Source organism: Halichoeres trimaculatus, unplaced genomic scaffold (genome assembly GCF_033239565.1).
Source record: "Halichoeres trimaculatus isolate MK-OKI-2021-1 unplaced genomic scaffold, fHalTri1.1 fHalTri1_scaffold_10, whole genome shotgun sequence".
NCBI classification, from domain to species: domain Eukaryota; kingdom Metazoa; phylum Chordata; class Actinopteri; order Labriformes; family Labridae; genus Halichoeres; species Halichoeres trimaculatus.
Window position 1 is genome coordinate 29215961 of NW_027437187.1, and position 23928 is coordinate 29239888.

The window sequence follows — 23928 nt, forward strand, 5'->3', positions numbered from 1 at the left end:
CAGCAGAGTGTTTGTGCTGCACGTTAAATGTACGCGTTTCCACTGGTTTGTTTCTAAAGGAGAGAGGTTCTTGGTGTCTACATCGAAAGTGGTTGTCTTCTCTCTCTATGTGTGTGGATGTTATGAGGCCTGTTGTCACAGAAGGGGGATGCCAGGCCTCTGCTTCAGCTTTTCAGCACCACCCCTGCTGGACAGCGCGCACAGCGGCAGCAGCTCCCCGTGAGCGTGCCAGATACACATCTCTGTGATGATAATAATTAACTTAATTTATGAAGCACTGTTCAAAACAGGGTTGCTAAGTTCTGTACAAAATAAAATAAAGGAGAAATAAAAGAGAAATGTGAGGAGGACAAGATTAAAACCCCAAGAATAACAGAAGAACAAACAATATAAAAGGCTTAAACCACCACTATTAATAAGAAAATAAAACATCAGAAAAATATAAACAATATTAAATGTGCTGCCTGTCATATTGCCTGAAAAATAAAATAAAAACAGCATTTTTGAGGATGAAAACATGCTCAGATAACATGTCCTGTAAAAGCACATCAACAAAAATGTGTTCTTAAAAATAAAAGGAGACAAAGAGTCTGCCAATCTGACCACTTCAGGCAGGTTGCTCCAAAGGTTGAAAGCTCTGACAGGAAAGGTTTGGATACCTTTAATCCTTATACTAAGATAAAATACACCCGAATGCCTGTTGTGACTGAAAAACTGAAAGTCAGATCATGTTTGAGGCTAATTTCAGAAAGGATGCAAGGTTAAACTGGTGTTAAAATTGAGTTTGTCCTTGTTTTGTTTTGGATGACAGCTGTGTCATAACATTTTCTGGGTATAACTTGTGCAGTGATATGACAGTCATAATTAGGGATGGGTACCTTTCACATTTGAAACGATACAGTACCGATGCCCAGTACCCGGCAATCGGTACTGGTACTCAACGGTACCAATTTTCTGTACTTTTTTTGTGTTTATGTGGTAAAAAATATCAATTTGTTCAATAATAAAATATATATTTTTTACAATTTAACAAATATATTCTTCAATATATAACCTTGAAATGCTGTGTTCATGTCCAGCAATGGAAAATTGCCTACTCTTCCACAGTCACGAAGATGCGTTTAGGTACCTAAACATGGTACCTTTTGATTTTACATGAATCGATACCCGGTACTTATGACATAATTCGGTTGGTACCTAAAAAAGTACCTAATTCGGTACCCATCCCTAGTCATAATGACAACAGTCAAACGACTAATGATATCCAAGACATATTTTGCTCTCAAATAAAAGAAAAAGTGAAGTTAAAACTTTTGAAAAAGTTAAAATACATCATTATAGAAAGGCAGCACTAGATTCTGATTCTGACATTCTGAAATAAAGAATCAGACTAGTTTACTGTGAATTCCCTCAATTTCACAACACATACACAAACATGAATGATGAATAAAAAAAGAAAAATGTTTACTTAAATTTAGCTAATTTGAGCTCCCTTAGATTACTTAAAGGACAACTTTTACTAAACAAAATTCCACCTATTTTGATATCTCTTAACCATGTTTTTTTTTTATTACCTATTGGTAGACATGACATGCACTGTAACTGAATTTTGTCATCTTAACAGTATTTTACCGTAACATCTGCAGAAACATATTGGGTAACAGATTTTTGGTATATAACTGAAAATTGCAAGGCATTGTGGGGAAAAATCTGTACTGATAAATTTTTTGACGATTTAGTCATAAGTCTATAAATGTCAACACAGAAACGATATTGTTAATATTTCTATAGTACATTTCTGGCACATTTCTGTAGAATTTAGTCAAATTTGCAGCAACCTGTTTTCAGGTGGACTGTTACTGTGATAAACTTTAAAAACAACTCACAGGTTACATTTCAAAATCCAGACCTATGAGTCTCGTTTATAATTAAGGAATTAAGCACACATTGATTGTAGTTGTAAAAATGGTTTATGGAAGTGTAATTCAGAAATGAAAGTTCTGACTATTTTGACTTTCTTTCAGAACAGACTGTTGTTAGTCAGTGCTGACTCAGAGCAGAGTTTTTCTTTGCTAAGTTCTGATTGGTTTTAAACATTTTCATGGGTGTGTTTTCTGCCAAGTTTCTGTTTTAGTATGCAGAAAAGATAGAATAAGCTTTTATACATATGCCTGTGTCACCACCATTGACCAGCAGAGGGAGCTCATTCTTTATATAGACAGTGAAATGCATTTGTGGCTGTGACCTGAGACCTCTGCCATAGGGGAGGAGAATTTTGCCTTGAAGGTGTTCACCAATGCTTTCTGTCAAAGTTGTGAATCACTCATGTTTATCTTCTGCTCATATTGGTTGATTCAGGCATCAGCTGGGTGTGTCCTTGTCCGTAGTGGATCAGTGTTTGCAGTGTGTTAAAAAAAGACCAACCGGTTTGTCCGTCAACATGTTGACGAAAGAGCTGACTCGACCTTCACTGTTGTCTCCTTGGAGACACGGCAGATGTGAGTTGCTGCTCTGGTTTTCAAACCACGTCAATCTACCTGTAATTTCTCCAGGGAAAGAAAAAAACACTTCTTTTCTCTGTAAAAGCTATCAACTGACCTCCAGCTTGGTTTGTGTGTTCATTTAGTTTGTTCATTGTCAGAACATGTACAGAGGTGTCAGAGTGTAAGACTCTGAAGTGCAGAACATTTTGTTCTCAAACCCTTCATCCTGATGAAGTCATTTTTTTTATCATGAGTCCGGTGGATTTTTAGGGGGTGGTTTGTTACTTTTTTTTTTTTTTTTTTTTGAGTCAGGGTTTTGATGCTAGTTGCTTAGTGACCCTGATATATTTGTCAACTCATGCACAAGTCATGTCAAAGATACCAGTGTTGTGTTTAGTTTTTTGACTCCCAAAGCTTAAAAAAGGTGGAAAAAGCACCTATCATTATAGGAAACATTCCAGTTTTTTGAAGGTGCTGTACGTTTTTTTCATGTGAAGAATTTTCTCAACCTGGCATAGAAAACTTAGTGCAGCAAAAATGATCAAGTCATGATCTAAAAGGTGAAAAAGCTGTCCTACAACCTGGTTTGCCAAAAGTCTGATGAAAAATTGACACACCCTGGCTTTCAGCTTCCTTCTATTTTAAATATTCTTATTGAGAAAAATAATACGTTTCTCAATTCTTTAAAATAAACGAGTACATCTCTCCCACCCCACTGGCAGATTATTTTTTTGGGGGTTTAAAAGCAATTCAGGCATAATTTTTGTCTTTGAATAACTTAAAATGGACATTTTTGTGGTCTTGTTTGACATATCTAATAAGACAGTTTTTGATATACAACAAACACTTGCTTAGATGTCAGTTTTTGCGGTTGATATGAAAATAGAGTGCTTTTGCTAGTCTGGTATGACCCACTATAAGAAGGCAAACTGCCTTAATGTTAGTTAAGCCAGATGTTATATTCTGGAGTGTTACCTGTAGGGATGGAGAATATTGATTTTTTGCCGATATCCAATATGCTGACATTTAACAACTCATTTAGCCGATACCGATACCAATACCAATACCAATACTGATATTTTTTCTGTGCACAAAGCTTCGGAGTTTATCAACTCTCTTCTGTATTGGAAGCAGCATATTGTATAATGTCGCATACTCATCACATTTATTTTGTAATATTCCTTGTGAAAAATAAGAAAAATATATATTCTTAAAACTGTATTTATGAAAATTGCAAATTCCAAAAGATAAATCTCACTAGAGAGCTGTATGACACTCTTCCTGAGAAAATCATAAAATTACCCACAACCAGGGCAAATTTGGCCAATTTCACAACTGACAGTCAGTAAACGTAACCTCTTCACAGGGAACATATGAGAAGTGAAACAGTACAGAAATTAAACCCAAATTGAATAAATTGGTTTACTTTAGTAAACGATAAATGTGCCTAAATGAGTCAGCTACATTTACTTTCAGGGTGCTGCCTAAATTCAAGTTTAACTTAAAACAGGAGCCAAATATGGGACCACTCAATCTAAATTGTGCAAACAAAATCACAAACAGTGCAAAAAATATGTGTAACTTCAGCATATTATTTTATCAGTATATTATTTAGGCAGAATTTGGTGTGTTGGTCGATATCTGATATTTTATTTTTAAGCCAGTATCGGCCGATACTGATAACCTGCCAATAACATTGTGCATCTCTAGTTACTAGGGATGCACTGATATGAAACTTTTGGCTGATACCGATATCCAATATTGGTATTGCTGTTATGACTGTTAACCAATATTTACCAATATCCATATTGGTAACAAAAACAAAAACAATCTGAGATGATGTATCAAAGTAGATCAGAGGGAATGAGTGGCGCGATTGTGAGAAAAGACGATCATGGAGAAGGATCAAAGGATGGAGCGCCCGAGATGAACACGATCAAAAAAGTACATTTTGTCTGTTTTTTGGATCAAAAACAGGAAGAGAGACATTAAAGAAGAGGGTCCACTCTTCTTGGGTAGTTTTTGTGTTTACATAGTTATAGAAAACAATACTATTTGGGTCTTGAAAGATCGTTTAAGATTCTCTGAAAGTGGCCAGCAGCTAATGAGTAAATATCGGCCCACTTTTACACATCGGCCAATACTGATATGTTAAAAAAATGATCAACATCGGCTGATACTGATATTGATAGTGATATATTGTGCATTCCTACTAGTTACTTGTACAAAAAACACAATTTAATGACTTAACACGTTCAGTCTTGAATGGATTAAACTAAAACACATTAGCATTGCCAAACTGTACTGTTTTATCCACATATGGACACTAGTGTGATGTCATTCTGCTCATGTAGAAGAAACAAATATGTTATTTCCAATTCATTTGGCTTGTGCCCTCATTAGCATTTTGGAAACCACTGAAGCTACTGCATTAAATCTAAAAGTCTAATTTCCATTTTGGTCCCAGAAGGAGAGGGAATGAATTTGAATCCCAGCATAAGGACTCAGATTCACACTTTCAGCAGTTTATTAATTCATGAATGTCTTAGTATATTCCTCTTGAGATCTATCCTGTTAAGCTTTCTTCATTTACAGAATTTGATAGCACAGCAGACAGAAGAGGATTTGAGCAGAAAAGAGGCTAAAAGGTGCTTGTTAGTAACAATCAGCAACACTTTTTTTTCTATCTTGTGATGTGAGATACAGACAGGATCCACCTCCAAACAGACGGTAAATGCAGCAGCAGCTTGAGGGTGTGAATCTTGTTGACACCATAGGTTAAAAATCTTATTAGTCTGTGGCAAATTTCAACACCTGACTAATCTGTTACAGATCACAGGAAGAGCGTATGAATGTGCTTCAAGGCAGTTATTTTGGTTCCAGCTGAAGACAAAGAGTGGGAGAGAAAGAGGCAGAGAGAAAGAGTTGTCCTGATCACGACTCTGCCAAGAAAGCTGAGTCACGAAAGACCAGAGAAGAAAAAAAAAGTATTAAAAATGAATAGGAAAGGGGCTTGCTCCACGTAATGAGCAGGAGGTGTGAGTGATATTTTAGAGCATCTGTCGGGTGTGGGAAAAAGGTTTGTTGGCAGTGAGGAGGAAGATGAAGAAGCTGTGAAAGTAAAGGTGAATGAGGTAAACGAGACTTCTGGCTGCTAATGTTCAGAGGCGGAGCAAAGATGACAAGCATGAAGCAAGAGGGGGAGTGATTACGTGGCCTGAAATGGGAGAGGCTGTGTCATTGTTGGAGAGAGCCTGGCTACATGGACGTGTTGCACAGGGAGGTGGAGAGAGCCTGGCGCAGCAGCAGCAGCAGCAGGGACCACATGAGCAGCGGGAGGAGTCGCGAGAAGAGAGGAGGCTTCACGGTGAATAAAACTCCACGCCCCTCTCCGTCGAGCATCCATTTACTGAGCAGCTGATGTCTGCTGCCTCACTGGATGCGTACAGACTCAGCAGTATCAGGAGAAAACCTACAGTGCGCAGGGGCTCTTGTGGATTTGGATTACAGCACGGAGTATATCATCCTCAGCACCGGGGAGAAGTCTTTCAGCAGGCGCTGGAGCATTTCTGGAGAGGTTTATTGCAGCACTTCAGATAAAACGCGTCCACGTTGGATATATTTAACCTCAAAGGAAAGGAGTATTTATAACTGAGGCATCTCTGCTGCATGAAATCCAACCGAAGAGGATCAGGAAGATTGATCCACCTTTTTAACACAAAGAATTTGCTTGAGAAAACTCTCCTCTTGCACTAAACCCTCTTAGGATTCTACAGGTTTTTCCCCCCCAAGTTGCAAAAATGACCACCATGCAGAAGCTGCTGCAGCTGCCAGTGAACGCAGTGAACATTGTGAAGACGGTGCAGAGTCAGGTGCAAGGCCAGGAGGAGGACAAGAGCCCTGTGCTGACCCCTGACAGCGGGCAGTCTTGGTACAGCGCCCTGCAGCCCGACGAGCTGCGACACCTCAGGTCTGGGGGTACAGGTGGCGGTGGTGGCGGAGGAGGAGGAGGGGACCACGAGGAAAGAGCACCACTGGAGGAAGGTGGTGGTACAGGTGGTGGAGGTGGTTTCCAAACTCAACCTTTGCGGTAGGAAAATCCAGGATGTGTGATCCATTTCTTTGATAGGTATTCAGAAGCTGCTCTTCCAGGGCAGACTTGACACAATTTGTAGAATAATGTCAGAGTATGCTGTTGGTTCCCCGCCTTGGGGTCAGTAATCCCCATCAGGTTGAAAGGTAGATTAGCTAGGGTTGTAAACTTACAGGAATTTTCAAAGTTGGAAACTTTCCATTGGAATTTTCGGAGAATTTATATCAACAACATTTACCTGATCATACACGTGTTTAGATATTAAACATTATGGTTTGTTTTGTTATCGGCAGACATGCATGAATTGTCAGAGAATTTTCTGGAATTCTCCATAACCGAGTCTGTCATGGTCATAGACATAAACATTTGTTTTGCAGACATAAAAATATTCCTGATACAACATTTATAAACGACACCAATCAGATTTTTAAAACTGGAGAATTTCAATGGTTTCTCTTTAGAGCAACAAAAACCATGAATGGTGAAAAATAAAAGAAGGTTCGGGTGTTTACAATAGCCTAGACATCCAAGGCAGAAGTTTTAGTAAAATTCATTAAAGTTGACCGCAACAAAACCCTGAAATTTACCAATTTTCCACCCTTTTTCAACCCTGGAGATTGATAAGACTTTTGACTATTCAAAATGTAAACTACATTTAAGTGATCAGCTAATTTTGTTTACCTTTTTGAATCTTAGATTTGCATCTGCACTCTTGAAAAGGGAATTTTCTTCTATGTACCTTGCATAAGCTGACTTCTTTGCAACATATGGACACAAAGACAAAGCTTGGTTCAGGTACAATAATGTAAAACAAAGACATCAAAATGAGGTGATAGAGTTTCCAACCAACCCTTCTTGTCCTGAAATAACTTGAATTTAAAGAATCCCGTTAAAAAAAGGAAGGGAAAACCACCTGACTCTAATTTCTTGAGAGATGGTAGCCAATTGGAAAAGTAAATCAACTGTAACCTTTCTGTATCATATATCACATTCCTCCAAGCGTTTCACCAACATGCCTGTGAACATATCACACACACACTGCTCAATAAATTAGACCTATGATATAAATTCAAAGTCTAGGAGAGCTGCAATGCTTTCAGTTAATTAAACTGCAACCAACTAAATTTGAACATCAAAAGTGTTGCTCTGGGAGAGATATAATTACACTTTTGGACTTTATTGAGTCATGCGTTTAAAAGAGAATATTTTCATGTTTACTGGATGAGGACTTTACTCAAGAGCACTTGTGCTTGGTTTATGTAAGCATATTTTTTATCTGTCACTAAGGAACTTTTTAAGTCTCTTCTAAAAGCTTACATAAAACAGCCTTGGCAGCTCCTTATAAATGCAAGCTTTTCTCTGATTCATGCAAATACATTTCCATATCTACTTTCTGTAATGTTTTTGCACTTAGGAACAGCTCTTGTCTTTGTGGACACAAATTCCATCTTTTCTCATTGAACACTGGCCTACTTCCACAGACACTCTCCAGCTGGAGCGTCGTGCAGATCTCTTGGCTGGGTTTTGTGCCAAGTAACCTGACCACTGGTCTACTCTGTCGTACCACAGCGGGTTAAATAATTCAAAGCTGTTTGTAAATTCAGCTGTTGTCCGTCAGGAAGACGGGAGAAATCCAGAGAAATAAGATAACCAGTGAGGGTGTAGAATAACTGCCAGGAGCAGAGAGGTATGAACCCAGCCGGAGGGTTGTTTATCATCAAGTTTTTTAAGGCTGTCTTTCCAAGATAACTCACTTAGGCAGTGTTTCTTTGTTTTTGGAAATAAATCTTCACACAGAACGAATTGTGAAGTGGTAAGCCTTCAATTCTGTAACTGCTCTGAAGTTTTTTGTGCTGAGGAAAACACTTTTTTCTTTAGGTCAGTTTTCTTCAGTCCAGTTTTAATGTCATAACTCTAATTTAAAGCAACCATATTTTAACACACTCAATCATCCAATCAACCAAGCAACACAAAACTAAGGGTCAAAGGCAGAATAAGATTTTTTGGCATTGGCAAAAAGGGACTGGGTAAATTTTTCATGGATGCAACTTGGGGATGAGTACCTTTCATATTTGAACCGATACGGTTACAATGCCCGGCACCTGGCAGTTGGTACCTGGCAGTTGGTACCGGTATTCAACGGTACCAATTTTTGGTCCTTTTTTTGTGTTTATGTGGTAAAAAATATCAATTTGTTAAATAGTTAGGTATAATTTTTTTTCAATTTAACATATTTATTTTTCATTATATAACCTTGGAATGTTGTGTTCATGTCCAGCATGGAAAATTGCCTACTCTTCCACTCCCTCACAGTCACAAGGACGCATTTAGGTTCCTAAACATGGTACCTTTTGATTTTACATGAATCGGTACTCGGTACTTTTGACAGAATTTGGTGGGTACCTATAAATTACCTAATTTGGTACCCATCCCTAATGCAACCTGAGAACAAATGTGGCCCCAATTAAAAAGAAAATAAACAGGCTTTACAACCAAGAAGTATTGTTAAAACAAAGAAATAGTCTACCAAACAAAACTTACTTTTCATGCTAAGTTTATTAACATAGTCCCTAAAATGACACATCGTGTGATTTTTCCTATGACACAAATTTAGCAACTAAACATGCCGACCAAAGCTAGAATTAGATTTGAATTTTAAAAAGGTTTTATACTATTTTAAATTATTCAGCCTTTTTTTAACCTAAAACATCAGAACTCTAATTTTTTGTTACTCACGTGCCAGGTAAAACATAATCTCCTTGTTGGACTTTGTGCCACATGTTAAACTCAGTTGTTGTTACAAATAGGAGAGAGTATATCACCCCTTGACAGGTCTAATGTTTAGCTGCTGCTTCAGCAATGTAATCTGTTTTTTCAGGTCCAGCTTTAATTAAATCTTCATAAACCTGTTTGTCAGCAAACAAGCCACACAAATCCCTGTCACTTTAAAAATTAGTGGTGCAGTGGGAGGTGGTTAACAGACACATGCCGTCAAACTAATTAAGCTTCTGGTTGTGTCTCCACACGACCATACATTTCAGTGCTTTGAGAAGTATCTGGATTCTTCAAATTGACCTGTCTGTCATAATTTCCTTTCACCAGGAGCGTCTGTTAATAACTGTCAGAGAAGTGGTTTGCTTTCAGCTGCAAGGAGCGAGAGTGAGACATAGTAAAAACAAGGTCACAGCGGCATCATTTAACAGCACTATGGTTCAATGAGTTTGTTCTGTAATGGAAAGTCTGCCACTCTTTCATTACTCTGTGCACACTATGATTTCTGGGTATCGGTGCAGATTTGTGAGTCTTGAAAGAAGCTTTGACAACAAAGGTGAAGACGACGATTTACTCTAAGTTTTACAGCCACAGTAACAGGACAGCTCGATGGCGGTGTCAGTCATTGTATTGTCTTGACAGCTTTGGATTGACTGCATAAACTTAATAAAGACATTTATGGTGCTTGAATAACAACACCTAATGAAATTTAACATCCTCTGACTTCTCCTGTGATATAAAGTAAATATAAAGCAAATATTTGAAAAAGTACTCCATGGATTTTTGATGAATCTGTATTTTTATTTTATTTTATTTTGCAGCACCATTAAAATATTGAAATGTTTAGTCAGGCCCAGCGACCATTTTTATATAACTCTAAGCTCAGATCTTAAAATGTATTGTAATGAAGCATGTTCTAAATTATGCTCACTTTTATATTTTTTTGTCAAATGCACAAACAAAACCAAAGTATATCTTGTAGGGTCTCACTTAACTACATTTGGCTTAGGCTGCTTGTATGAAGCCAAAGCTCTGCACAATCTGCAGGAACTTCGAAACTTTTGTATGTTTGAATGGATGTATTTGTTGTTGATGTGAAAGTGCTTCATGATCATTCAGAAATAAAAAAAAAACAAAATACATCAACGGACTCAAGACGAGATTAAGGTTATGAAATGCTGCAGAAAAAAAAAAAATCAGTGCTTTATAAATGCTCAGGATGCAGAGTAAGAAACATTGGGCCCAAACATGTTCGATAAAATCTAGATCTTGATCCTGCCAAAAAAAACATCTTGACATATTTTCCCCATATCGCCCCCTGGTGGTTGACATTTTCCATGGTCAGAAGCAGAGTTTGCTAATGTTTGCAGCATGTAACACTGCAGAAAAACTGACTGTTAATCATATGGTATTAAGAGAGAATTGAGGGACAGATGAGGTTTGATTTTATACGTCTGTAATGATGACACAAGTATGTTTGAAGACACTTTGTGATTGATTTTTTATAAAATTTCCAAACAAAACAGTTAACCCCTTACTGCCTGAATTAATTAACAATTATAGAAATAGATTGTTTTATGTGTTTTTGCATTCTTTTAGATGTTAAATTAAGTGGATACTGTAAATTTGAGAATAGTAAACGCAATAGTTATAACTAAGTTATATTAGGCTATGTATATAGACAAGAGAAAATATATTGTGACATTGTGGATCTGACACGATCTTTGGTTTGTGTAGAATATGAATCAAAAGGTAATAATGAGATACAAAGGTCATTTCAGCTGCATCAAGACCTGACAGAGTATATCGCAAATTTGCGACAACAGGCATAAAAGAGTTGACAAATAGAGCGTACATTTGTTGCTTTAACGGTAAATGAATATTTTAGCTGGCCTTTGGTTATTTTCAACAAATTAAATGTGGCCCTCTGAAAATAGCTTGGTCATCCCTGTGCTAGGCATTGTAGATAGCTTGAAAACCCTGAAGATAACTGTTAGCATGTAAGCATACTGACGTCAGAACTGTAGACATGATAATAGACAAAGGTAAATATAGCTGCCCTGTTTGGTGTTTAAGGTTTGACCTTTGCGTTCATTTTTAGTCTTTATTCCTTCTTTGTGAGAAACACTTCAGGCTCAACATCAAATGCAGAGGATGGAGGAGTTTTCAGGCTGCAATAAGGAGGCTAGCTGATAGAAATATTCACATTTCTGAACCCATGGCCAGAGGCTGCAACCCATCATCACAATTTCGCAGAGAGAAATGAACCAGTGTGACTCTCATTTTCTGCTGGAAATCTGCGTTAGTGTAACTCATCCTCACGTCGATGCTTTCATCGCTGCAGGCGAGTTATCTTTACATTTTTCACAGATTTATTTTTTTAATTTGTTTTGGGAACAGCCTCAAATATGCATCCAAGAAACCTGAGTAAGTTCAGTGCTGGCTTCCAAAAATAATCTGTCACAAGCAGCATTTTATAGATACTGTCAGGTTTTAATGCGACACCCTTTGATGAATTAGCGTTTTGAAGTGTGTGACAGAGTGAACTGTATTACTCATGCCATGAAATTATTAACACTTTGATGCTTAATGAAGACGAAAGAGGACAACTGTCTCTGCACACAGGACAGCTTGCACATGCACACACACGTTATTGGAGTCATGATAAATCAGCTGCAGGAGCCACCTCCTTACAGACTGTCTCCATTCATTCTTGTCACAGGGACCAAACAGAGGAAATTTAAAGAACAACCCATCAGTCTTCCACTCAGGCAGGGAAATAACGTAAACAACCAACCGAAGTTGGATCACCCACTTTGAAAAGTAATTTCAAAGCGCTTTCATTTACTGTGTGAGCTATTTGCTGAATGAATAATGAGTATTTAAACAGCAAAGCTAAGTAAACAAATATAAATAATCACTGTGAGAAGTCAAACAAAGAAGTTACATGATAGCTGGAAGGATCATTCGCTGAAGGACACATTTGATCTGCAATATATTGTCCTAATGGAATTTGTAAAATCTGAAACAGGATTTAAATCAACATGAAGATGCATCTTCTGAGCTTTTAAAAGGAACAAATAATTCTGATGCTTTATAAAAGTATATTCAAAACCTGACCAAGAATACAAGGGCTCAAGACAAGGGTGAAATGTAGACATGGTTGCTTTTCAAATGTAGCCATGGAAATAAAGTAAATTAAACTTTCTTAAGGTCTTGAAAATATGTTACACATTTGTAAGGAAAAAAAAAACAGAAAATTGTCAGGTTAACATGACAAAGAAAATTTTTGTTGTTTAGCAATGTTATGATATTGAAGGAGAGTTTATTACATGACCCCAGGACCATACACTGCATAAAATAAAGACATAGTCTTTGTGACATCACCCATTTGTTTCTGATACAGACTTTTGTAGCCAATCGCTGGCTGCGGCCATATTGAAAATGTTAATGAAATGAAAGAAAGAAATGAAGCTGAAGCCTAAGTGTCAAAAGCTGCAGTTCCCTGAGTGTCCACTTGGGGCTGGGTTTGGAGATAGCAGAAACCGCATACACGCCAAGCCAAAAAAAAAAGAGATTTTTACAGCACTTATAACCAAGTTTACAGTCTGCCTTCTTTTACACTTGACGGGGTAAATTTTCACAATATTTTTTCAGAATTCAGCAATCTAGAAGACATTAATATCACAATTTTGTCCAATCAGAGGCACAGCTCACCAGACTAATAGGTGCTAGCAAAGAGGCTCAATGCCCACCTCTTGATTGTTCCAATATGGCTTCAGATGACTGAAGGCTCCAAATCTCCATATCAGAAACAAAAGGGTGATGTCATTGCACAATGTCAATTTATTGTACAGTCCTTGACTTGAAGCCTGAGATTACAGGCACTTCTGCAGGTAGCCTCTAGTGGACACTCAAGTAACTGCAGTTTTTATCACTTCTGCATCAGCTTCATTTCTTTTGGCCATAGGTTTCTGCTTGTCTAGGATTGAGGTTTCTTCCAGGATTGTGTATTTCTGTGCTCTTGCACCCTTTTTAATAATACAAGAGACATGTTAGAGTCAGGACAAAAGACACCACCTGTCAGACAGAGCTACCTTTAATTTTACATCTATTGAAACAACAGAGCATCTAGTGTCTAGACTCTCGTCTACCCACTGTGTAACACCTGTACTACAGCATGAACCGGGGAGTCTTCAGTCTCAGGAGTTGGTCTCTGTGTGTTTGCAGCTTAGCTCCACAGACCTTTAGTCCCCTGTGAAGGAAAAACAAACTGTCAGATGCAACAAAGGCTCTGCGGGAAGGCAGGAAATCACTTAACTTCATTTTATTGCATCCTTTGTTGCCTGGGAAACTAGAAAATGAGCTGCTCTGTGGTTATTTGATAACCCCACCCCTTAATCCCCACACCTCAGTATGACAAATTTAATCTGCTACGGTCGGTACAGTCTTTGTTGGTGGTTTGGTAGTTTTAAGTTCAAACAAGTGAAGTGAAGGAGAGCTAGCATGGGAAGTTTAATAACTACCATGAATAGGATTTTGACCAATTTTACCTTTTTGGATCTCCTTGAGCAGTTAAAGATGCGAAAATATCACAGGATGTTTTAAAGGATATGAAACTTCATCTGGAACAACAGAGTAGTATGAGAGTTCAAATTGCACATTGTAGTGCGTAGAGTTTGCCTCTGAGGCATCATGTCTACATGTGTCCTGTGTTACAGTCACAATCCTCAAGGACTTAAGTTTATTGGAACAGCAAAGTAAACATTTATTAGGTTTTATTATCTGAAAGAAAGCAAAGTGATTTTCTGTCGCACTTCACATATGCCCAACAGCCTGAATGATTGTCAGGAAATGTCAGCGAGTGGCATTTCAACCTTCAGCGAGGCTCCTGTCTCTGTCCTGTCAGCTGAAGCAGGGATCTTGTCTGCACTGATCTGCTGCCTCTGACTAACCGTCACTGTCTGCAGGTTTCTCCTGGCAGGGTTTCGTACTGACTGTCCGCGTTGTTTGTGTGTGTTTGGATTGCAGCAGGGTGGAGATGTCAGTTTGAATACACACACACACACACACACACACACACACACAAAGACACAAAAACACAGGGTAAGCTTAGATCCTGCTTCTTATGGAGGAAGTGGCTGATGTGTTCTCAGCGTCTCTGAAAAGGAGAACGAGTTCATGTGGTTGCACAGTTCCATGTCAGCTGGCATGTTGACTGAAATGACTGTGATTATCTTCATAAAATGACAGTTTTCACATGGTGTTATGTTGAAACTCATGCTGCTTTTTTTGCTAATACCAAAACAGGACATTTCTGTCGCCCTGTTTGATGAAAATGACACTCTTTGGTCAACAAAAACATAATATTTCAACAGTCGATAAACATAAAATTTGCAAGAGGAATTCAAAATGCCATACAGAAAAAGATGCAATCACTGCAGGGATTTCCTGATTGTGTTTTGGTGTTCACAGCAGATACATTTGGATTTATCCTTGTAAATGTATACTTGTGAAATGCTTAGAAAGAACGACTCAAATCAAGAACCACAAATACTCTATTAATCCCCAGGGGGGGGGAATTTAGTGTTACCAGTTGCTCATCGCATGGTAGGAAATAAAATGCAATAGGGTAAAAAAACAAAAACAAAACAAAACAAAACAATTTAATAAAATAGAATAAGCAATAAAATAAGTAGCTATAAAATAAAGTGCATAATAAGTAAGCAATAAAATTTGCAGTAAGAACCAAACATAGGGTGTATACAAGATGAATCAGTGTTTACATAAAAGATGTATAACTAACCACATCGAATGCACAACTTTCTGGAATAACAATAACAGGCGCTTTTTTTTAAAGTGAACGAAGAAAGTCTCAGCACAAAATCACGGTCTGAACGCTGGAAACAAAGAATAGAGTAACAAACAAAAATCACAGCAATGCTGGAAAAGACTGGATAATCAAAGTAACAACTGAAAAACAAAATAAAGATATCAAAAAAAAAAACTTGGAAAAGGCTTAAAAGCCATGGACAAATGACATTACAAGATGATCCAGCCAAGGTCAAGAGGAAATGGGACACAGGTGGAAACAAATGAGGGATGGGGATCATAGTCAAAAAGGCAGGAGAACACCAGAGCAGGAAGTGAAGTGACGAGAAGCATGACTATGAAAAATAAGCAGACATGACCAACGTGAAAGACAAGACTGTAGTGCAAAGTTGGATCTTAACATAACCTACGGGGCCATGACAACTTTTTCCAAAACTGAACCCAAGCCCCTTGTCATGACCCTCAAAGACCAAACTCCCGCTGTGGAAACACACCAACAATGCATAATGCAAAAACAGGGAAACAAATGAATAAAACATTTCATGGATCAATCTGGAGCCACAGGTACTGATATTATCCATTTGCATAAAAAATTTAACCTCTAATATTGACCATTATTTCAAAGTAGTGGAAGAAATATACAGTTGTAAATCCTTATTGACATTGGAAGACAATTTGCAACCCTCATATCAGTGTTTCTTGACCATGCAAGGGAGTTCCAACTCCCTTTTTGGGGACTGGATAAACACGAGCTATACATTACAGAACAAATACTGTGAAAACTGGAGGAAGAAAAGAGCAGACTTTTTTATGATTTACAAATGAGTATATCACCTAAAATCATTGTTTCTTTAACCGTGGGTTATGGATTCGCCTTATTTATGTAAAAACTACTGAAACAATACAGATTTAGAAGCTTAACACTGTGAAAAACAAGCTTATAAGATAATGTTAGACCTTAATGCTGAGTAACAGATATACTGGATCACATCTTCTGTAAAACACATCTGACAGAGTCGTGTTTCCAACTCTAGCCCTGGTGAAAATGTCTTTAATTTGTCCTGGATGTCACTGTCTTTTTAGGATTATGTCACTTTTCCATTATCACACTACATGAGCTGCACTTTCAAAGGTTTCCATATTTTGCAGGCTGGAGTTCCCACTTCAAAGAGAATATTTTCTAGGTCACACTTGCAGACTTTCATACATTTATAGGGCTGAATGAGAATTGTAGAACCAGCCTGTATTTCTTGTTTGAAGTCTCTGCAATCAGAGTTGTTTTGCTGTTTACATGCTGAAAATAACTGGTGTACCGTGAGCTAATTCTGTGCGTTCTTCCTCCCCTCAGACACGACGACTTGAAGGAGATGCTGGACAGCAACAAAGACTCGCTGAAGCTGGAGGCAATGAAGCGGATCGTAGCTGTGAGTATGAATAATGTTTACTTTGGGATTTCACTGATCAGTAGGTGCAGCTGCTCAGCGAGTGAAAGACAAAGGTACAGACAGGACAGCTTTGAAAAAACTGGCATATGTAGAACACAACACGTGACACACAACCCAGAGTGTGTTCTCCATGAGTTTTGAAACAAAGTGCCTCCATGAAAGATCTAAACAAACTAAAAGTGTGCTGTAGTTAAGACCCTGAAACACACAAGCTGCACAGTCAGCTGTTAAATATCAATCGTCTGTGTGAGATTCCTCTTCTGAAGCTCCACACCCAACTCCTCATTCATCTCCTCTGCAGGACAGAGCAGATAAAAGGCAGAAAAAGACAAAATACAAGATAAAAAAGTTCCACCTTCTGTTGCAAATGATTCAAACTCCTGAGAAATGCCACCTTGTTGAAATCTCTGCTTTGTATCCTCTGTGTTCTTTTGCAGATGATCGCCCGGGGTAAAAATGCATCAGATCTCTTCCCTGCTGTGGTGAAAAATGTGGCGTGTAAAAACATTGAGGTTTGTGATAAAAAAAACATCTCTTTATATTAAAGCTGTTGTGTTTTCTTTCTCCCTTTCCCTTCTTTTAATTTATGCGTTACCTTATCACACTTTAAAAAGTCCCATGGGGTTCGGCTTTATCTCACCTGAAGGAAAATTGAAATTTTCTTCCCCTCTTTTAAAGGTTACAATCGCTTTGCTTCATCTTTTCTTTTTGGATTTATCTTTGTGAAAATAATTAAACTGATCTACATAATTTAAGATACAAAATGTTTTTCTTCCTGCTGTTGCTTCTGACAGGTGAAGAAGCTGGTGTATGTTTATTTGGTGCGTTATGCTGAGGAGCAACAGGATCTTGCTCTGCTCTCCATTTCCACGTTTCAGCGAGGGTTAAAGGTACTGTTGGCTGGGTCAAATTTTCGTCTTTCTGTGAAAACTTTATTAATGAACTTGAAATATTCTCACTGTTATGTATGTGCTTGTTAATAATCCACATGTAAAAAGAGATTATCAGCACCAAAATTGGTTATTGCTAAATGCTAATTATCAATATCCGTGGTCAGGTTGGAGAACATGAAGCAATGTATGACGCAGATCAAAGGTCACTTTGGTGACACTACACGGCTGGCATTAGCAGTGAGAAACAAGATCTGTCCTTTTTCCTGAAAAAAACAAAAACAGAATTTATTGGATTTATTTTGTCATTAATTCAAAGCTCTTTTTCTGACGTACAAAACATTGACAAGAACGGCTCTTGCCTACCTGGGGTCCCTCATCTAGACCAACACTCCTTCTCGTCCACTTCGCTCTGCTTGTCAAAGACGCCTGGTGCTCCCAGCCCAGCGCGGCTCTAAATCTCTAGCCAGACTCTTCTCCTCTGTTGTTCCCTAATGGTGTAATGAATTACTTAACTCTATACGCTCCGCAGGGTACCTTCTACTTTAAGAGATGTCGTAAACTCATCTGTTCAGGGAACACTTGAGCACTTAAGCTGACCCTTCTCCCTTTTTGTCCTCAGGGGTAGAATAAGTCAGAAGGTCTAAGATCCAGCTCTTAGTGAATTTTCAATTACTGATTGATGATGTTGAAGGTTTAGGTATATTGTTGCAGCAATTAATTGTGGTTAGTTGGCAAGATTATTCAACACTACTAAAAAAAATGCATCTATTGGCAGCACATGCTGAGCCGAATAACTTGTAGCATTGTTGTCACACTAACTAGGTTTTCCTTCTGTCTTAATTCTTTGGACAAAAGCATCTGTTAATTGGAAATGTAGAACTGTGTCGGTGGACGCTGGAAAAAAAGAAAAGAAAAAGGACAAAAGAGCAGAAGAAAGCTGAACAGGAGAGCGACACTGGATGGGCTAAAACATGAGTTAAGCTGTTAGAGTCTGTCAGTAAAATGAAGTGCCAGGATGCATTCGCTCTGCTTGGTGAGATTGGAGTCGGTAGATGAGCAATGGTAGGACATAAATAGGATTTACTGACGTTACACGTTGGACGAATCTCAAAGCACCGGGTGAGTAACACTAAACAAAAAGTCTGCTCACCTTCAGGACACTAAACTACACTACAAACCAGTGCTATGTAACCACAAATACATTACCTCAGTGTTTTGAACCCTTCAAAAAAATCCTCAACAAAGAAAAGTAGAGTTTAAAGAAAATCTGCTCTCCATTAATTGCTTCAAAACAAATGCACACCTTGGTAAGAGACACGTCTTTACGACAGTAGGTGATGGGACTCTTAATGTTTGATAAATCTAGAAAAAAAAAACTTGATATTTTGAACAGATTGTTAAAATTTTTGAGTTTACTTCATACTCTGATGTTTGTTCCCACATTTTGGAATAATCCACTCTAGTCTGGTCAGGGATGGCAGATTAATTTATTTTTTTATTCATTTTTGCAGGATCCTAACCAGCTGATCAGAGCCAGTGCTCTGCGAGTCCTCTCCAGCATTCGAGTCACGATCATCGTCCCGATTATGATGTTGGCCATCAAAGAGGCCGCCTCTGACATGTCTCCATATGTCAGGAAGACAGCTGCTCACGCTATCCCGAAACTATACAGGTAACACACCAAGACTCTCATAGCTTCTGTGCCCATTTATTAAAAACAGGAAATCATCGCTCCTTGTTTTTGGTTTCTAGTGATAACTCAAAAGCTCTCTTTAAAGATTATTAACATTTTTTAGAAAATGCCTTCTTGTTAGTGAGGTCATTGCTTTAGCTGAGCCTAATTTTTCAGTCTTGATCCTATGCTTTGATTCATTGTTGCTATAAAATGTTAGCCTTTTATGGCAGTAGTCAGTACTAATAAATCATTTTCTCCTCTGGCTTCGAATAAACAAACTGATAGTCAAATCTTTCCCAGGATCAGTGATTGCTGAGTTTTCTTCAACACTTCTTGTTTTGTGCCCTCCTTTGAATGATTTATTCTCCTCTCCCCTCAGTTTGGATCCAGAACAGAAGGACCAGCTGATTGAAGTCATAGAGAAACTCCTTGCTGACAAAACCACAGTGGGTATCTGCACGGCTGATCCAATACCTCTCCTGAAGATTTTTGTCCTTTCAACAAATGAAAATACAAGTTTGAAAATCACAGACTTAACAAAAGGAACAGCACTTCCTCTGTTCACAGCAGTAGACTGAATTTAATGCCTCGGCTGGTTTCAGGCTTATCAGTTGTTTAACCAGTCACCTTCTTCACCTTGTAGCTGTTACATTAAATGATGTAATTTTAGAATGACACATCAAACAGGCTGTAGAATTCACTCTCCATCGTGTTCATCTTAAGATGTCATCCCAGCCTGTATTTGAAAAGGGTCTTTGCTGCAGCAATCCTTCGATGACACACACTCCTCACACAGAGTATCATAGAAACAACTTCTAACCTTATCACCTGCTGTTTTTTTTGAATCTCCTCTGCAGCTTGTGGCAGGAAGCGTTGTCATGGCTTTTGAGGAGGTTTGTCCAGAGCGCATTGACCTGATCCACAAGAACTACAGGAAGCTGTGTAATCTCCTGATCGACGTGGAGGAGTGGGGTCAGGTCGTCATTATCAACATGCTGACTCGATACGCCAGGACGCAGTTTCTGAACCCCAACATGAATGTGAGTGAGACCTGCAGCCAGTATCTGTCGGTGTCTGAGAGTGAATCTTAAATCATCAGTTAACAAACTGTATCTACCTCTGTCTCTGTGATTAAAATCTCTCATGAGGCGCTTTAGCTTGCCAGCTTGAAAGGTTAATTTCAACTACCTCACTAGCTCACGGTAGTTTTTATATGATTGCTTTGTTATGTTTTCATTCATCAAACACAAACTACTGTTTCCTACAGCCCAAACGAGATGTCAAAACACTAGCACTGCTCCTGCTTATTAGATGATACATTCTTCAGAGTGGTAATACTGCCTTAGACTCAATAAATGTGCACTTAGTAATAGGGACTAAAGACAGCCATGATTTTTTCATAGACAAGCCCAGCAGTCCTCTGATGTCATCCACTGGGGGCGCCAAAATCAACCCCAACCTTAAGTTAAATTGAGGACCTTTATTTGATTACAAATGTCTAACCTACAAAACTTAATCTCTTTGCAGATTCTGTGGCATCATAGCAATTAAATCAGCTTTATTTATACAGCACCTTTCATACACAAAAGCATTCAGCCAATGGTGCTTCACAACATGAGGGCAACAAATGAAACAGAGAAAAGTAAACACAGCTTGGCACTGACTAACCTACAAACACATTCATTGCTAATGTGTTGGTGAGACAAAAAAGACAAAGGATTCCAAATAAATTAAAATCAACAGAGTAAAATGAAGAAATTAATCAAATGTACATAATTTGGTGAAAGTTTTAAAACCAATAAAATTTGATTGAAACAAAATAAAACCAGAAATTAAAACTAGTGTACAACCAACAACAAATAAAAAAACTTGGCAATATATCACTTTGAATGAAGAGTCAGATTTAAAAGGAAGGGCTTGAAATGAAAAAAATAATAAATAAATAAAAATAATAAATAGATAAATAAATAAATAAATAAACAGAGTAAGGATTGGTGCTGTGTCCAAAGTATCTGGTATTATTCACATCATCTAAAAAGAAAAACACACAGAACTACTGATTAGCAAATTATTTTTCTATGTTTCAATAATGGTTTATCCACAAGTTTGAGCAAGCTCTTGAATCAAAAAGATATATTTTAAACCAAAGTGTAATTTTTGTCGTCATCTATGAATCGAAGTCAAAATGTACTGTTTTACAAAGAGGCAGGAAATAATAAAGCATATTATTATCTTTTCTTTGCAAAATTGCTATTATTTACTTTCATTCCTGAATGATATTATTTGTTTTAGTGTTTTTTTTTGTTCTTGATTGATTTCTGGCTTCTCAGAAAATTTCAGTCTGCTGGCTCAAATTTTGGTAAAAAAAAGTGAATTTGTTTTTTAGATTCTTCACTCCTGATTAAGATGTTTCAGTGTAGGTAACTCACTGTGAAAGAAAGAGTTTGAGTGAAAGCTCCTCATGATACTGGATGTTTTTTTTTTCATAACAGGTGGTCTGACAAAAAAGGACTTAAGTTACAGAAAAAAAAAATCAGAGATAGCCAGTCTTCACATATCTGAATCTGGATCCAATAAATCTTCTTCATAAAAGTATTAATTATCAAAACTGTTAAAAAATGATCTCATAAGTCAACCCATTAACTCTTCTTATCATCTATAAGAAACTTTCTAAACTTAGCTCTAAACCTTGACTTGACTTTGTACACTGCTTTTTAATTAGTATTTGTATTTATTTCTCACTGTACTAGACAAAAATTAATGTAATCCTATTAAAAAATACTTGCTGTAATTAAAGATGGATTCCAAATTAGGTACTTTTATAGGTAGCTATAATATGATATGATTATATGAATTCTGTCAAAAGTACTGAGTACCAATTCACGTAAAATCAAAAGGTACCATGTTTAGGTACCTAGATACATCCTTATGACTGTGAGGAAGAGTAGGCGATTTTCCATGCTGGACATGAACACAACATTGCAAGGTTATATATTGAAGAATAAATATGTGAAGTTGAAAAATTTGTATGTTTTGTTTTTTAAAATTGACATTTTAGCACATACACACACAAGAGTATCAAAAATACAGTTGAGTACCAGTACTGATTGCAAGGTATCAGGCACCGAATGGTTTCAAATGTGAAAGGTACCCATTCCTTGCTGTAATGCTGTTACTCATTTTGTGTGGTCACCAGCAGCTAAGAAGGGCAAGATCTGGATTTTGTGACATGACAAACAACACTGTTCAGGTGAATTTGTTGCAGCTTCAGTTTTGTCCCTGCCTTCCTGACAGCACAGAGATAAAACTAAAGCTGCCTTGTCATTATTTTCCTCTCTCACAGTTGCCACCTGGCTGTTTTATGATGTTTTTATCAGGTTTTTCATGCCCACCTGTCGACTTATTTCCTCTCTAGAAACCAAACTGAGCTTTTCTTCATGCTGTGTTTGAAACTTTTATTGTTTGAATGTCCGGTGCATGTGGAGATAAATTAGTAGAACTGTTTTTCCCATCAGGAGGTCTTATGATAATGCTCTTCATACACACTGCTGCTGCTGCTGCTGCTTCATTTAATGTATTCAAGAGCAAATTACCATCTGCTGTCTTTTATAATGAGCTACAACCACCTGAAGAAACTTTGTCCCCCAGTCCTTCACTGATTCTTCCGCTTTCTTCCTGCAGGAGTCTCTGCTGGAAGAGGGCGGCGGGGACAAGACTTTCTACGGCTCAGATGAAGACGAGGATGAGGATGAAGAGGAGAAGGAAAAGAAGGCAGAGGCTCAAGCCCTGGCGAAGAGGAAGCCGTACGTGATGGATCCTGACCACCGGCTGCTGCTTAGGAACACCAAACCGCTCCTGCAGAGCCGCAATGCAGCTGTGAGTACACTTACAAATAAAACACATGGCTCACACCAGCCAAACACAGCACAGCCTTGAGACAGTTGCCATGGTAGACGTTACACCAGCTTTTCAGCACTGTTGAGCTTCAGGTTGGTGTTATGAGCAGTTTGTTCCTTTCCTCTTAACTTGATTCTGTTAGTAAGTGTTCGTTCAGCTGGGCAGCACTCATGATCACATCTGACTTCTTGCTTTAAAACAGGAACAGTGATAACTTCCTGGAGAAACAAAACAGAAGTAACAATGTAGAGGGACTTTGATTCCTTTAGTTGAAGAACAGGGGACTGTGTTACTGTTTACTTGCAATGCAGTGACATCAAAGACCAGCTAAATCCAATATACCAATCATAGCACTGAGTAATAAAAATGTGTATTATTGTTCAACATGTTTTTGTGTGAAACAGTGTTATAATGAAGCTCACTAGGGCAAAACAAACCAATGTAAAAAGGACTAAGAATCAAAAAAGAAGCAAATTTGACTTGGATTATGACGGATGTGAAGCAAAATGTAACCAAAAGGACTTGCAGATGCTGAACAAATCAGTGTAAAATTATCACAGAAAAGGTGACTGAAAAGAAGAAATCCTTACAGCTTTGTCCAAGCTCCTCTACACACCCACAAGTAGAAGAAATCAAGAGGCAGGGTATTGACAAGCTTCTCCCAATATATGCACAGTGTAATGAGCCAGACAGGGTCTGAGAGGCAAAGTGGCATTAGGGTTGCACTGGTCCAATCCTGGTATCGGGTATTGGTCAGACTTGAAAAGTTAGACTGGATATCAGTAACAAAAGACAGATCTATTAAACCCAATTCTATGCTCTTCTGTGTTCACCAACA

At 38.0% G+C, this 23928-nt stretch overlaps 1 protein-coding gene across 7 annotated transcripts in view; it reads left to right on the forward strand.

Annotated features, from left to right (window-relative positions):
• ap3b2 (adaptor related protein complex 3 subunit beta 2) overlaps nucleotides 1-23928 on the forward strand; it is a 51323-nt gene that overhangs the window by 499 nt on the left and 26896 nt on the right. For 3 of the 7 annotated variants that reach the window (XM_074677275.1, XM_074677276.1, XM_074677277.1), the window contains exons 2-8: nucleotides 16529-16604; nucleotides 17063-17137; nucleotides 17420-17515; nucleotides 19030-19190; nucleotides 19573-19639; nucleotides 20051-20233; nucleotides 22875-23069. In XM_074677275.1, the coding sequence (XP_074533376.1) occupies nucleotides 16529-16604; nucleotides 17063-17137; nucleotides 17420-17515; nucleotides 19030-19190; nucleotides 19573-19639; nucleotides 20051-20233; nucleotides 22875-23069 (853 nt within the window). Of the gene's footprint in view, nucleotides 1-5780; nucleotides 6574-16528; nucleotides 16605-17062; nucleotides 17138-17419; nucleotides 17516-19029; nucleotides 19191-19572; nucleotides 19640-20050; nucleotides 20234-22874; nucleotides 23070-23928 lie in introns of those variants that run through there. The other 4 variants (XM_074677271.1, XM_074677272.1, XM_074677273.1 and 1 more) reach the window with 2 other exon arrangements.